Here is a 16490-nt window from a genome sequence, read left to right on the forward strand (position 1 = left end):
TCTTAAATTCAAAAGAATGAATTTGATTATATTAAGAACTGTTCATAGAGTCATCATTAAGCAGGGGAGAGTGACAAAGTAGAAGATATCTGCAAAACATGACTAAAGGATCAGTGGAATTCCAAGGAGTCAATATGAAACAATACAGATACAACTGAACAGAAATATTGGGTGATTTGTAATGGTTTTTCTCAAGAGAGGAAATTCAAGTGGACAATAAACATAAGAATGGGTAGTTAACCATATATTAATCAGGAAAATGCAAATTAAATTCACAATGAAATACCATTAGTTCCCAAGTGGCAAAAAATGAAAAGTCTGACAATTTAGTGAGGCTATATAGAGAAACAGGAACTCTATGAACTCCTGGTGTAGTCACGAGTATCTCTGGAATTTGAGTATATGACAAGTGATATACAAAACCCCAAAGAACGCATATTGACACACACACAAACACACACACACACACACACACAAACACATAACTTTGTAATAATGAGTTAAAGATATTTTTACAAGACTACAGACACTTATACACTCCACTGTACCAGTGTCCAATTACAAAGTAGGAGTTGAAGTTATTTTAGACATAAGATTTCGTAAAACAAAACTAAACAAAATAAAAAATATATTTTTATTATTTTAAATCAAAAGTGAATGTCTTGGGCCTCCCCGGTGGTGCAGCGGTTGAGCGCTGGGCTGCAAAGCTGCCCCGCAGCCTCTGCAGCGCCGGTTCAATCCCCAGTGGCAGACGAGGGTCCCACATGGTGTGACAGACCTCTCCTGCCGTGCCCGCTGCTCCCTTCAGCAGTGTATTTCGTCAGTCTACCTGTTCTGTTCCCCGTTCTGGCTCTGGTGAATTCTCTCACCCTCTCACACTTCTGACTATACCCAGTGCTTGTATGTATGTATGTATGTATAAACAAACAAACAAACAAACAAACAAATAAATAAATAAATCTTTAAAAAAAAAGAAATCTTGTCTAGTAAATCACTACAATAAATTATCATCATCCTAATACATAACTAAATATGTGAAATCTAAAATAGAAATATGAGCTATGCCATGGTTCAAAATATTTTCTAAAGAAGCATAGTGGAAGGGCCTCCCCTGGTGGCGCAGCGGTTAAGTGCTGGGCTGCGAGGCTGCAACGCCGGTTTGTTCCCTGGCCACTGGCAAGGGTCCCACAAAAAAAAAAAAAAAAGCAGCAGCATAGTGGGAATATTACTTTTGGAGAACTTAAATTTTTTATCTTGATACTATTAAAAATATCAACACTTTGTTTTTGTTATTGCAGAACAGTCAAATTTAATTGTGTTCTTATAAGTCAAGTGTAAATCAACACTTTTAACCAGGTTTTTTAAAAAGCTCCAATTAATGGTCAAATAATAAGAAAATAAAGAAATCAGTCTCAATATATTTTCAGTCAAAAGTAATTGGTGTTTTTTTGGGGGGGCCTCCCTGGTGGCGCAGCAGTTGAGCGCTGGGTTGCCCTCCCGTGCTTCTGACTGTACCCAGTGCTTGTATGAATGAATGAATGAATGAATAAGTAATTGCTGTTTAGTTAGGTCTCACCAATATAGAGGAATTCATAGTTTCTACTGGGCTTTTTGAAAAATGAAAATAATCTGTAAGTACTTTCCCTTCCACGAGCTGTACTTCAGGGATCAGGAGGGCATTAATTGAGCACATTCTCTCTAGCTCAACTTCCTAATTTCACATGCAAGTTGGTTCTGGATTTACAGGCTTGATTAATCATGAGAGGTGAAAGAATGGCCATACTCATGTAAATTATATTGACCAATACTGTGTTTCTAGAAAAACTACATCTTGTGAGTAAAGCAACCTGGCTAGATATAAACAATCTAATCAAATGAAACGCAACCTCAAGTGGACAATCTCCACCACTGATAAAAATAAGAAATGTTTCACACTACAGACATTAAAATTTTCTTTTAATTCTTTTTTTATTTAGAGATTTTTCTGGTAAGGAGATATACCATAGGAAAGCAATTTCACTGGCAGTGAGGTATGTATATACTCTACCAAAATACTCCTTATTTTAATTGTTTTTAACTTTATTTACATAAGAAGAAAAGTATCAATGCATATCCTTGTTTCAACTATAGTATTAGCCATACTACATGAAATAAAATGAAATGGTGCTTGCATACAAAAACTGTTATTTGTAAAGGAATCTGATTTCAGATTAAAAGTACTGATTTGTTTTTGGAGAGTTCAAAAAAAGAATCACAATTTATCATAACCAAGACATCTGCACCATATTTTCCATTCCTCACAGCACATTTATTTCAGTAATTCTGTTATGTCGGTTCTTAGCATGAGCATAGTGTTACACGATTTTTGTACATATAATCACATCCAAAAACAAGTTCTAAAATTTAAATTGTAAACATTCTCATCATATGTAGAAATATTTCGATTGGTGTATTAAGTTTTGCTAACTGATCGAATTTGGAAGAGAATATAAATGAGAAAGCCTATTCTAAATTGTGTAGTGAGCATTGTTTATTAATTACATTTCTACAATGTTAAATAAAGTAAGAGGCAAACCTGTCCTGTAAGCATGTCATATTTTAGGTAAAACATTAAAAAAAAAGGTATCTGTTAACAAAAGGATGTCTTGCAATAAAGAACATTAGATTTCTTTAATCTATTATGATACAAAAATGTAAAGGGTAAAGAGCATCTTTGTTGACAAAGTAGGAGGTAGCATGGATGCACCACTTTATTGTCTGAGAAATGCAACTGGAGTAAAGAATATTTCCTTACCACAAATAATTTCCAGGACTATGTACATATTTCTTTTAGAAATACTTGTTTAAACAAATCTCCCTCCACTTTTTAGTATAAAAAAAACCGTTCCATGTGATTTAAAAAAAACACTTACACATCTAGATAGAATAGTACTCTGCCCTATTTGAGTGAACAGTCTCAAACTATGAAGTACATGATATTTAATGCCCTAAATTGAGTAAATTGAGTTAGCAATTCCTGGTATTATACAAAACACTAAATACATACAAATAAAATATAGTATCTTATTTTTCAATGCAAGTCTTGTGGGGAATAAACAGAACCTTGATTCTGGTAACACTGCAGAAAACATAATTTTCCAGTAAGTCTGTCTTTAAGTATCCATGTGCAACAGTTTATTAAGGACTGCTTACAGGTACTGATCTTTTATTGAGTGAACACAGTTAACTGACAAAACTTAATAAACCTTAAAAACACATCTTCCATCCTATATAAAATATATAGACTACTTACGGTTTGAAGTACTCAATTTGCTCTGATGTCACTGTAATTCACTTTTCCCCATTTTCCTGCTTTAGTATTTATAAATGGATAATTTAATGTGGCTTAAAAAAAAAAAGACAAAGAATTTCAAATTTACATCCAATTCAAATTTGCTATTTAAAAGGTTTCCTTGTTCTATGAAGCTGCTTCTGCCATTAGTAGAGAAAATGAAGTTTCTGTAATGGAGGCAGGCTTTTTAAGTAGTGACGTGACTTCCACCATGCCAGCTCCAGTCCGTGGAAGATTAGCGTTTACAATGTGTCGTTGTAAGTGCTTAATCCAGTCTTCCTGAACAGACAATGGTCCACGAAAGACTAGGCCACAAAACCTATAGAAGAAGTTGATAAGGTTCTCTTTATATGACCAATTTCCTTTATTTAAAACAAAGTAACACAAAATCTATAAAACATAAGGAGTAAGTTTTACCATATGTTGGCGATATTGCTTGACAAGTTTCTAAATTAAGGCAAATAATACACTGTAATATTAAAACTGCTAATTCATATGTTCATCAGTTTTAACAGCTCGTTTTATTTATAGAGGTAGAAACATTAGATTAAAATTAATTAAAATATCTTAACATCTACACATCTTGATACACATAAAACAACTTTACTTCCTAATGTATCATTCTTTAAGATCCCTCTCTGATTCACAATTCCATAAACTGCATGAGGGTGCATAAGGAATATGGAAGGAAGAAGTATGTATGCTTTATACAGTTAGAGGTATGAATAGAGAGAAAATTGTTCCTAATAAGCAGAAACTTAAGACAAAAAAAAAAATCCCCAAATCAAATTAAAAAAAAAAAAAAAGAACAAAAAGAGCTACTTTTATAAATCACAGTCTCATACAGGTTCTTAGCTAATGTTAAAAAACTTGATTAATCAGTTGCTGAAGTACAAAATACTGTAAGCTGAATAAGTTCACTTATAACTGAATTATTGAGAACGCCAAGTTGTACTACAAATGAAAAATTTCAAATAAAATAGCTAATGTATCTCAGAGCAAATTCTGAACAAAATGAACCAATTTGGTAATATAGGCATATACCTGCATCGGAGAATGTAAACCTCGTCAGCACCATGAGGTAAGGTTAGCATTTTCTTCTTGCTTCCGGATCTTGACCTTGATTTCTTTTGCTTACAATCTAAGGCTAAAAAAAGGAAGAGGAAGACTTAACATTCCTTACATATTCCAAAATATGCACACAGACATATATTTCTAGAGGGGTCAGATCATCTGAATCAAGTTAGAAAAAAAATCTGCATTCATTTGCATTTCCTGAAACATGCACTCACTTGCAGCTGGTTCTCTAGAATCAGTAATATCATCCTGTATGCGTTCTTCCTGTACTGCTTTTGCAAATAATACTTTACCGTACCAAACTAGAACTGAGAAATATCACTAAATAGCACGAAATGCCAATTATTATGATAACGGCAATCTTTGCCTTAGAATCATATATACTTTAAGCAAATGGTTAAAACTTCCTTATTTTTAGGAAAATTATAACCTCTTACTTAAGATCATTAAGTTTGCATTTGATTACTACTTAAGTAGATCTCACATGCTTTAAAAACTTATAAAGGAATATCAACAGCATAACAATGAATTCAACAAAAAAATCAGCAATTCACTTTGGGTTCTATAAAAAATTATACACTGGCCCTACATTTGAAAGGGCAAAACCAGCTTAACTTTCACTTTTAACTCAACCTTTAGTGCATGAACAATCATAATGTTTTTACTAGAAGTAAATATAAATCCAGATTATCTCACAAAAGGTTACAAATGGACTAGAGGATTAGTGCAAACTGCTTTTACATTAATTTTACATTTTCTCCTACACCTATTTTTACAAATATGATTATAAAGGGAAAAATCCAAAGATTTTTGTATTAAAGTAGATCAAAATTTTGGTGCTGTTCTTGAAAGTTTTCCATTGCTTGACTTTTCCTTCAATCACTTACTCTAAAAAATCAAATTTAGTAAAGGATAAAGAGATTTTTCTTATAGGTAGGAACAGATAGGACGTGTAACATTTTCTTGGTCTTTGAATACAACTACACCATTCCTTTGGACAAAGGGAAGATAGTACTCCAGGGTGCTGCTGGTCAATTAGCAGGAAGAGAATTTAAGAGTCTATCTCCAGGGATCCAAGGAGGAGAGATACAAATGTAACAAAAGAGTTATCCAATGGCTTTTCTTCTGTTAACCTGTCATGTGAAATCCCCTGGAATAATTCTAGGTAAGAGAGAACAGAACTGGCTATTTAATGATTCTTGAAATGAGCTGTTCCAAGGTCTATATTTCAAAAGAACAGATGCTATTATTACAAAACCAGTAAACACAGTCTCTTATAAGTGGTAATGCTAACAGAAATGTCATATAGAAAATTCAAAACCACAAGAAACCTAAATATTATTCAAGCTACTGGTTTCAGCTTCCTGCCATCTGCCACTTTGAAAGTAAAATCGAATATTGAGGGTCCATAGTCTTTCTCTGTTTAGTCTCAGAAGAAGAATCTAATTAAGTAAAGAACTGCTGGAAGTCAAGTATTAAAGAATAGCGAATTCAAAGCTACACAATCAAAATTTGGAACAGGAAAACCTTACAAGGTTCTCATTGGTTATTTCAATCAAGAACTGGTACATAGCGGGAATCCAACAAATACTTCTGGAGTAAAAAAATAAAGGAAAACCCAGCAATTTAACCACTGACATTTAGACAGCATGGAAGTAGTAATCTGTTCTACCACTAGGCAATTTAAGTAACTTTCCTGTAGAACACCTCTGCACATTTGACTGAATGTTGCTAGCACTCACATTTACATTCTTTACTATATTGGATGTTAATTCACTGACCAATCTAGTTTATGTTCAGAAACTAAGTTCTTCACAACCAGTAGGGAGAGTGAGGTACCATGTACTCTGTAAGAAGCACTTAATTGCTTTCATGAGCAATTTAAATATAAGTAGATTTTAAGGCGATTCACATAAAAGACGTAAAAGAGTGTAGGGAATGCAAAGGGCTAAATGCCACTACATGGCAGCTACTCCTTCGCTACCTATAAGATAAACGATACACAATCACTGCCTCTGCTACATGAAGAGAGCACGTGGTGTATCATGAGATTACATGTGATATACAGCATGACATTAAGGTAGACTCTTACTTTGATGAGCTTGCTGGTTGTCAAAATTGTCACACTCTATCCAAATTCCTTTTTTAATGTAAATATATTACTGTGGGATACAAACAGAATACATTATAACAATTCTTTAAGAATTTGCTTACAGAATGCTTATGTTAGGTGTTTAAAGCAAACAGAGAAAAGGGTAGAAGATGATGGGGTAGTACACAAAAGAATGTTTTATCAGTTAAAGCACTTAAGTTACATTCCGATGCTGTGATACTTTAAAAATAGCACTGGCCATTTTTACTCCAGGATGTATAAATGTTTTTTATTTTTTATTATAAGAAAAAAAGAATTTTCATGATTTTTATGCTACATGGACTCTAGAAATTGGAGTCTAGGTGATCTTATAAATAAATGATCAATTCTAAATTTTAAATGAGAATGGCATAGTTTTCCTGGTAAATAACATTTGAAGGTTTTATGACTTTGGAAAGTAGAAAAACTCTGCCAGCATGACTGAGAACTATAGTACCTAGGGTTCCAAAAAAGCTTAGAGAACCACAAGCATTAGTAACCCTTGGAAATTTGTCTAAAAGGCAGGACATAAAAAAACCTACAAACACGGGTCATTATACCGAAATACTTCAGTGTCTCAATATCTCCATCATCACTTTTAAATTTCTTATACCCTCAAATGAAGTTGGAGATGGTAAAACAGGCAATCGTTTTATAAGAAACAGTTTTTTCTAATACCAGCATCCACCTTTCACCCCTGTATTAAAGAAATATCTGTAAGAAAAAAACTGAGTATTTCACTATTATTAATATATATACAAAGGGTATGCTCTACAAGAAAAAGACGATTTACATAAATATTCCACTAAATGAAAAAGATGATGTACAAACATGTCTATTACACAAACGTTTTCATTTAACAAATGTTTTGGTTTAATATTGGTTTAGAATCACACTAACAGATTTTATTATATTTATAGGGAAAAGCAGTTTTAATCTGAACTGTACCAGCAGTCACTGAAACATTAGAACCAGAAGGTCACTAATACATTCAGTTTAAGTATAAACTCAATCTATGTTTGTGATATTAATATTCTACCAAAGTGATAATTTCACATAAAGCCTTTCTTTGTGATAGGTTTTTATTTGCATTCACTAATGTCAGAAACCAAAACACACGTACATCCCTTTTTTGGGTTCTAACTATTTTATAATTAATATTATTCTGTACTTGAAAGTTACCAGTTTCAGAAATTCTTAATTTTCTTCTCCTTATGTATAGTTATTTCTTGAGAAAGGAACAAAACAATCACACAAACCTTCCTACAATTCCTACTCAGGGAGGCAGAAAATGTTAAAGTGATCATTTTTAACCAGAAGACTATAAAAAATAATTTTGAAGTTACTGATTTATAAGGAATCTAAATTGCTAAAGAGCTTCTGCACAGCAAAAGAGACAATAACAAAAACAAAGAGAAACCCCACCGACTGGGAGAACATTGTTGCACACAATACCAATGATAAAGGACTGATCCCAAAAATCTACAAAGAGGGCCTCCCCGGTGGCGGTGGCGCAGCGGTTGAGCGCAGAAGCTGCCCACAGCCTCTGCAGTGCTGATTCGATCCCCCGCTGCTCCCCGGCCACCAGAGGAGGGTCCCACACTGCTCCCCGGCCACCAGAGGAGGGTCCCACATGGCGCGCAGACCTCTCCTGCCGCCCGCTGCTCCCCTCAGCAGTGTACTTCCGTCCTGCTCCCTGCTCTGGCTCTGGTGAATTCTCTCATCCTCCCGTGCTTCTGACTGTACCCAGTGAATGAATGAATGAATGAATGAATGAATGAATGAATCTTAAAAAATATATATATATAAAAAATCTGCAAAGAGCTGATGAGACTCAACAAAAACAAAGAAAATAATCCAGCCAAAAAATGGGCAGAAGAGCTAAAAAGAAACTTCTCTGAAGAGGAAATGCAAATGGCCAACAGGCATATGAAAAAAATGTTCAACATCACTTGTAATCAGAGAAATGCAAATCAAAACTACCATGAGATACCATTTTACACCAGTGAGAATGGCACATATTAAAAAAACCAGCAACAACAAATGCTGGCGAGGTTGTGGAGAAAAAGGAACTCTCCTGCACTGTTGGTGGGAGTGCAAACTGGTCCAACCACTATGGAAAACTGTGTGGAGATTTCTTGACCTACTAAACATAGAGCTTCCATATGATCCAGCAATTCCACTCCTAGGTATTTACCCAAAGGACACAGAAACATCAATTCCAAAGAGCACCTGCACCCCTATGTTTATAGCAGCACTGTTTACAATAGCTAAGCTTTGGAAACAGCCCAAATGCCCCAAAATAGATGACTGGGTCAAGAAGATGTGGTATATATACACCATGGAATATTACTCAGCATTCAAAAAAGATGAACACATGCAATTTGCAGCAACATGGATGGAGCTGGAAGGGATCATGCTCAGCAAAGTCAGTCAGAAAGAAAAAGAAAAATACCAGATGGTCTCACTCATAGCAGGAATCTAGAAAACTTAAATAAGGGACCAGGAAAAAGAATAACTATAAGAAAGAAAATATCAAAATCAACAAACAACTATGAACCAGAGACACTCTGTGGGGGATGGGGGCAGGGAAAGGAGGACTTGGGGTCAAAATAAGGGGGTTGTAATTGTAAGGGGGATATAAAAATAAAATTTAAATAATAATAAAAAAGATGCTACAAAAAAAAGAATCTAAATTGCTATTAAGAATTTTTACTTGTAAGGTGAGTGAACTGAGCTGTAAAGTTACACAAAAAGTTTTAGAATATACTTTTTAGTAAAACAGCCATTTTGATCAATTAGAAATGAAAGAGAAATACAATAAACTCATGAACACTCAAAAAAGAACACAATACTGCCACGCTATGAAATAAAAAAAAAATGTATCTAAAGCACTAAATTGGATCAGTGAAAAGCAAGTTAGTAATACAACAGATTTAAATTCAAATTTGTTTTCTGAGACATTATTTAGTTTTATACAAGAAAAATTTACTTTGGGCTCTAACAGTATAAATAAATCCTTTTGCCCTTTCTACTCTCTTGCCCATTATATACAATAATTGCTTAAATGAATCACATAATTTTTAATTCACTACAGGAATGACCTCAAAGAATGAGAGGATTTAATTCTTAAATCTGAAGCACATCAAAACAGAATTAAACATTTATCACCAAAATAGCTTACTTACACTCATTCTCCCTTGTCCAATTAGTTACAAGTCCTATTTCATCTCTTTTGTTCCTGCCTAATTATTGTTGGCATCTCTGGAGTAAAGTGAAACTTAACTGCCAGGTTATACATACCCAAAATAAGAGGTGAATCATAACCTTTTGAGAGGAAAGAAAAGTTCTCCATCTAGTTGGCCTATATAAGTTGGGGAGGAAACAGCAGCTATGAGCTCATTCAGGAAGCCAGTAAGGTATGAAAATGACCTTAACAGGAGAGCCATTTTAATGTTGCACCAGCATCAATTGTATACTTCTATATAAAGTGCCTACAAGACAGACTCCATCAGTGTACAACCTGTAGAGTTAGTGGCATAGGGCTCCATACTTGATTTAATGCTCTGCTATTACAGTCTTGTAATTCTTACTAGTTTGTAAACACAAGGCACTACATTTTCATTTTACAATGGAGTTCACAAATTTACAAGTTATGTAGCCAGTTTGGGGTTCTGAGTGCCTTTATCACACTGAGGAAGACTGTTAGTTTTACCTCATAATCTTTTGGTCCCTAAGAAAACAGCTATTAAAATAATGAAAAATAGTTAAATCCCTCTCTCTGCAGTCCATTAAAATTGGAAAGGACTTCCCTAGTCTCAGCATCAATTATTTTGCTGCTAGCTATACTGTTATAATCAAACCAGTCATTAGTTCCAAAATGTACATCTAAATCAGTTTAAGTGATTAATTTTTAAGAAAAGTAATGTTCCTTTTCTAGTCAGAATTAAGAATATAGGCACAACAAACAACAACTTGAAAATTATCTATTCTTATCATTTCCCCTTGATATTTTCACTCTAAATAACTGGACATATTTTCCAGTATCCTAGGTAACTTACATCAGTTTTCAGAGTTCCCATTCTAAAAAACAATCACTGAAAAACCACAGAGCAACAATGGTAAAATTAATTAGGTACTGCAAGTTTTAACATTTTACCCAGAAAAGAATGAAATGCAAAATATTTGAAAAGCAGATTTCCTTTGCTTTAAGCATAGGGCTTATGGCTTAACAAAAACTAGACTACAAGAGACAGTTTGAGCATGTCCTACAAAATAGGAGTTCCTATCATGGGTAACAACACCGTTATATACTTGGTTCAGTAAAAGTTATTAAAACAAATGAGGGTAGTCTTTTAAAACTTTGATTCATTCAGGAGAAAAAGTACATTCATCTGGAGAAGCCTCTGCTATTTCAAATTAGAGAGGATGATTATAAGAGAATATTATCAGCAAGCATTTTCAATATGTGAAGGGCAAAGCTAAACTTTGTCACATTTTTATAAACAGAAATTGGAGGCAGACTAGTTTTCTCAGTTGTTAAAAACCTAAGAATAATTCATCTACAAGTTACTGACTGGTCAGTTAAGAGTTAATAGAATAGCAAATATATTATTTCTCTGTGGTAAAAATAAGAAAAAAGAAAAAAATTCCTCTTAAGGTGGAATGATAATCTTACATGCTGTTTTATTAAAGCAAAATAGGCATTTATTATCAGTATCAACCACTTTTCTAAGATTAAGACATCTAAAACTGGAATAACAATTAATATATATATTGCTAATCCTGCTTTAAGTAATCTGCCTAGAAGAATTATCCAGCTATAATCACATTCCCTACCCTATAAGAGTCTCAATATTTCCAAGTTACCATTTACTAGGCACAATTATAAAAATTGATTACAATAGTTAATTAAGGGAACCACTTTAAATTTTGGTTAAATTATCTGTAATGTAAATTATCATGCCAGTCATTCAATTTAGATAGGGCTCAAAATAATTATAATAAATCTAAATGTCATAAATTCATAATACTAATTGCTCTGATTTGACTTGCTATAAAATTTTAAAGCTCTTTATACATTCCAGCCAAAATTCAAACTATAATCCAAACCAGATATTTTCTCTTTTAGCTAACTTCATTTTAGGCCACAAATAAGTATATATTTTAAAGATGGAATAGTAAGAATTAACTTTATTCCTCAAATTTCAGACACAAAGAAATAGAAAATACTACTGTTCTACTTCTTAGGTAAGGACCACCAATCTCCAACAAGACTTCCTCTTGTCCTGATTTCCAAAAGACAGAGTCTGTGTATTATTTTATTTCCATGAAGTCTCTTAAAGCAAATTATCCACAGTTAAGTTTTGGCCTGTAACATGCTTCATTACTGTAAGGACTAGCTGTATTTTAATGCAGATTAATGAAAGCTTTCAAGAACTTTCTGTTAGAATAGAAGCTGAGGCATACACAACACTACAACCTGTCTAATAAAGACATACAACCTGTCTAATACCTTTATTAGACAGGTTAAGAAAAGTTCAAACAACAACAAAAAACCAAACTAGATATAAAAAGCAAAACTCACAGAACCTAGGAGAACAGTAATACTTTTATGAAAAATAAGGCATTGGTCATAAAGATTATCAATCAAATGCCACTCCTAAAGTATAGCCAATGGGCCAGTAAAAGCAGGTATTATAAAAATGTAAATATTTTATGCTCCAATGGCACATAACTTCTAGGCTTAATTCTCCTAAAACAAATGTACTGAATCAATAAGCATGGTTATTTATTTGCCTTGTTACAGTAGACAGCTGGATGATGAAGAGTTGCTAGATGAATGATAGATAGCCAGAGAAGTAATGAAGCCCACACTTCTCATAGCAAGCACCACGTAGAAGATTCATTCATTGTACTGGTAACCATCCTTCCAGTAACAAGACATGGAACCCTTAGACATTGTCTCTTTTCCCATATTCTTATAATTAACTCATCTGCCAAATTCTGCTTTCATTACTTCCATGTTGCTCATACATCTACTATGTCTCTTCTAATATCCCAGCATCACTGTTCTGGTTCAGGACTCCTAAAACGCCTTCATCTATTATTTCTCTACCTCCACACCAAATTGCTTTTATTTAAAATGCAGTTTTAAAGGCTTTACACAAATTCTTACGATTATTTTTATTTATTCCACATTACAAAATTAATTGCTACACTACAGGTTAGCATTCTGCCATTCTAAATCCTTTATTTGTCCCATCTTTAAATGCCTTCTCTCGCACTTCCTAATATTTTCAATAAACTTCCCAAATAGTACCAAGTTGTTCCTTTCTTCATGAATGTTCCTTTCCCTCTCTTGAACTCCATTTTCCATTTCAATTGCTGTCCTTAAAGGTCCAAATTAAATATTACTTCCAAAAGCCATACTACATCCTGGTCTAATGGAAAAGTACCTTTCTTCTCCACCTTAACTTCCACAGTATTTCATGAATATCTCTAATGTTACTTATATCTGTCTTGCATTACAGTTATATGTGCTTCGGTTCCAATTTATCTCTGTAGTATTTAGGACAATGAATAAACCAGAATAGGAACTGAAAAAATGCCTGTTAAATGAGTTAATAAATCAACCGAAAACTTTTCACAATTGTGGGTAAAGAGTTCAGTTCTTGCTGATATAATAAAACACTTAGTATCCATAACTAAATACCCCAATGATTAAACAGTGTACTACCTCACAAGGTAGAAACAAGACAAACATTAAAAAAAATTATCATCAAAATGGTTAGGATAAAATTAAGTTTGGGACTAGTCTTTGATTACTGGGAAAATCCTTGAACAACTGATTACCTTGCTAATCTTGAATAAATGATACACTGGCATGTAGATACATACAAATATGCACTCTTAAAGAAAAATCATACCACAGAGGTAAGTCAGTAAAAGTCAAGAAAATATGGAAACCCACTTTTCATTGTATTAGGGATCACTTTTCAAATAAATGGTAAGTTTGACCATGACATTCCCTTAATTGATGACTTTCTAAATTTTTTTAGCAAACATTCAAAACATTAACTCCAGCTTCAAAGCATTAACCGTCTTCTCAAACTCCTAGAAGTGAATCTTCCAGGACCTCTTGAATTACTTATTTCTTTCCTTTGTGCCCACCACACTGTTTTTCTCTCTAAATGAAATGTTCCACTTCGCCTCTTCTTCCTAAAAACACTCATCCTTCAAATTCAAGATCTAGGTAATACAGTCCAAAATTTTCCTTATTAGCATCTATTAGTATATTTGTATACTGCATTATAATTACGTTTATGCAGCCAGAGTACAGGGTCTTTACAGCCTTGGCCAGCATGGTCAATACAATACAACAACTAAAATTTTTGTTGAGTGAATGAACTTGACTACTGCCTTTATTTTTCTCTCATTTAAAAAATAATGACACAAAACACACCAACTTGAATTTTATTTTTATTTTTGCAGTCTAATGAACACTGAGATAAATGGTAAAAAAGGCAGCAAGAAAAAAAAAAAAAAAAACTGAATTTGTAGCTCCCCTTGAAAGGAGGCCTATACTACAATGATCATCTTGAAGTCCAACAACACTTACAGCCATTATACACCATTTATTTGAATACTATCTTGCATAGTTCTTTAATTTTTAGTTTTACATGTGTTACCAATAATCCTTTCCTAAGTTCTCTAATGATAGGAACATGTCTTATTTTTCTCATGTATGCCCCCTCACCACACAAACTAGTCTTAGAGAAATTATTAAGGCATTTGCTTTAACTTGAAGCTGGTTTGCTCCTTTAGCATTTAATAATAACAAGGAGATTAAAATTTTCTATCTGTACTCTTTTGGGCCCAATGGACCACCATAAAAAGCATATAATGTCCGTGACGATGCAATACTGTAATAGTATTTTAAAAGATACTGTGGAGACATTCATGAAAAGTAATTTAGTGCACCTTGGGAAGCTTTCACAATACTATTTTTTCTTTCCATCACAGCAAAAAAATGTTCCAACAGCACTTTCTACAATACAAGAATTACTTTTCTAGTAGCTTATACACCCACTCAGCACCTGGCACTGTGTTATATTTTCATTAGCACTTATTGTTGCAGGCCTCTATTACCAATTATATCATTAAAGCTGAAAATAGGCAAAAGATCCTATTAAATAGCATGTAACTTAGTATTCCACTTAAAAGCAGATGGCATGAAAAACAAAATACTGACTTTATGAAAAAGAATTTCGATATATTACAGTAGTGGGATGACTGAAAGACTCTAGTTCCAATTCAAAAAATTTCTCGTAAAAATTTATGAGTGAATTATTGAAGAGCAACATTCACACTCCTAAAACATTATGGAAGTGTTCTGAAGATAATGAGCTGGAGCCCTTCCCCCTTATCTGCATAAATATATTTCTTGTATTAATTTTAAGTAATGAGATACTTTCAATTTATTTTAAGTATTAAAGGTCAGCATTTGATGAAAAAAATATGATCTACAGATAAAAATTTGATAACAAAGAGTAAAAAAAATTTCCTCTCTTACCATATGATTTCTATGATATTACCATTTTTGTTGATTCTGGTCATATTAGTCCTAAGAGAAAAAGTCACTTATAGTGAGTGTTTTCAATCTATGGATAGTGACTTCTTAGTGGGCAGTAATTTAATTTACTGAGTCAAGACTAACATTAATTTTTAATGAAAAAGAACAAAACAGAGTGCATCATAGTCAAGTAAGATGAGTGAGTGAACAGGTGAGTGTGGACGCACGCATGCGTAGGCATGCATGTGTCTGAATATGAATTTGTACATGGAGTACTCAAGATGTAAAATGGAGTACCAATAAAATGTTGCACACCACACCACTGCTGTTCTTTCTTCTTTCCAAGAGATAAGTACCAATAAAATGTTGCACACCACACTACTGCTGTTCTTTCTTCTTTCCAAGAGATAACAGATCAATATATACCACTGAGGAGGACTGTGCAAGCATGCAATCATCTTAATGACATTACTTTGAGCTCAAAATATTTTTACTCCTAACTGCTGATTAAGTTGATAAAATACACCTTGTCTTAATTCTATTTTAGAAATTTTATAACTATGGGCCTCCCTGGTGGTGCAAGGTATTAAGATGCAACCTATGAAGCTAACCGCAGCCACTGCAGCACAAATTCGATCCCTGGCCAGCCAGGGAGCAATCCACATGGCACAGCAGACCTCTCCTGACTCACCCGCTGCTCCCCTCAGCAGTGTATATCAGTCAATCTGCCTGTTCTGTTCCCCACTCTGTCTCTAGTGAATCCTCTCACCCCCCTCACCTCTGGCCTATACCCCAGCTCTTGTATGCATAAAAATAAAATAAATCTTTTTTAAAAAAAGGGCTAACCAGTGTGTAGAGTCACTCGACTGCTAACTTAGTAATACTTAGTTTACTGAGTAACTTAGTAAATTTAGTAATAACTTTTATACTTAGTATAAAAACATCACTGATTTAAATATTACTAAACACAAAAAACAAACAGCTAAAATTAAAAGTCAAAAACATCTAATTTGAACAACATGAAATTTCTGATTTTTAATGAAAATGTTCTAATTATGTTCTTATTTGATATATAAGGAATTAACTAGGACAAAGCTATATGCATTTCCAAAAAATTAATCTAAAGAAAGCAAAATCTGAAAAAGTCTACTAAAAGTGCAGTCTAGGGCCCCCCTGGTGGCGCAAGAGGCGATCCTCTGCAGCACAAGTGCTATCCCTAGCCAAGGAGCTATCCACATGGCACAGCAGACCTCTCCTGTCACACCTGTTACTCCCCTTATAAGTGTGTTTCAGTAGATCTGCCTGTTCTGTTCCCCACTCTGTCTCTGGCCCCCAGCACCTCTGGCCTGTTCCCCAGCATTTGTGTGCGTTAAAAA

General features: G+C 33.8%; 1 protein-coding gene across 3 annotated transcripts in view; it reads right to left on the reverse strand.

The window, feature by feature from the left end:
* Positions 1 to 3457: 3457 nt before the first annotated feature.
* Positions 3458 to 16490, reverse strand: part of ZNF644 (zinc finger protein 644) — a gene marked incomplete at both ends in the record, with an annotated part of 57922 nt that continues 44889 nt past the window's right edge. For all 3 annotated transcript variants that reach the window (XM_084244350.1, XM_084244349.1, XM_084244348.1), the window contains 2 exons: positions 3458 to 3650; positions 4376 to 4478. In XM_084244350.1, the coding sequence (XP_084100476.1) occupies positions 3458 to 3650; positions 4376 to 4478 (296 nt within the window). The remainder of the gene's footprint in view (positions 3651 to 4375; positions 4479 to 16490) is intronic.

This window comes from Talpa europaea (assembly GCF_964194135.1).
Source record: "Talpa europaea genome assembly, chromosome: 9".
Taxonomy (NCBI): domain Eukaryota; kingdom Metazoa; phylum Chordata; class Mammalia; order Eulipotyphla; family Talpidae; genus Talpa; species Talpa europaea.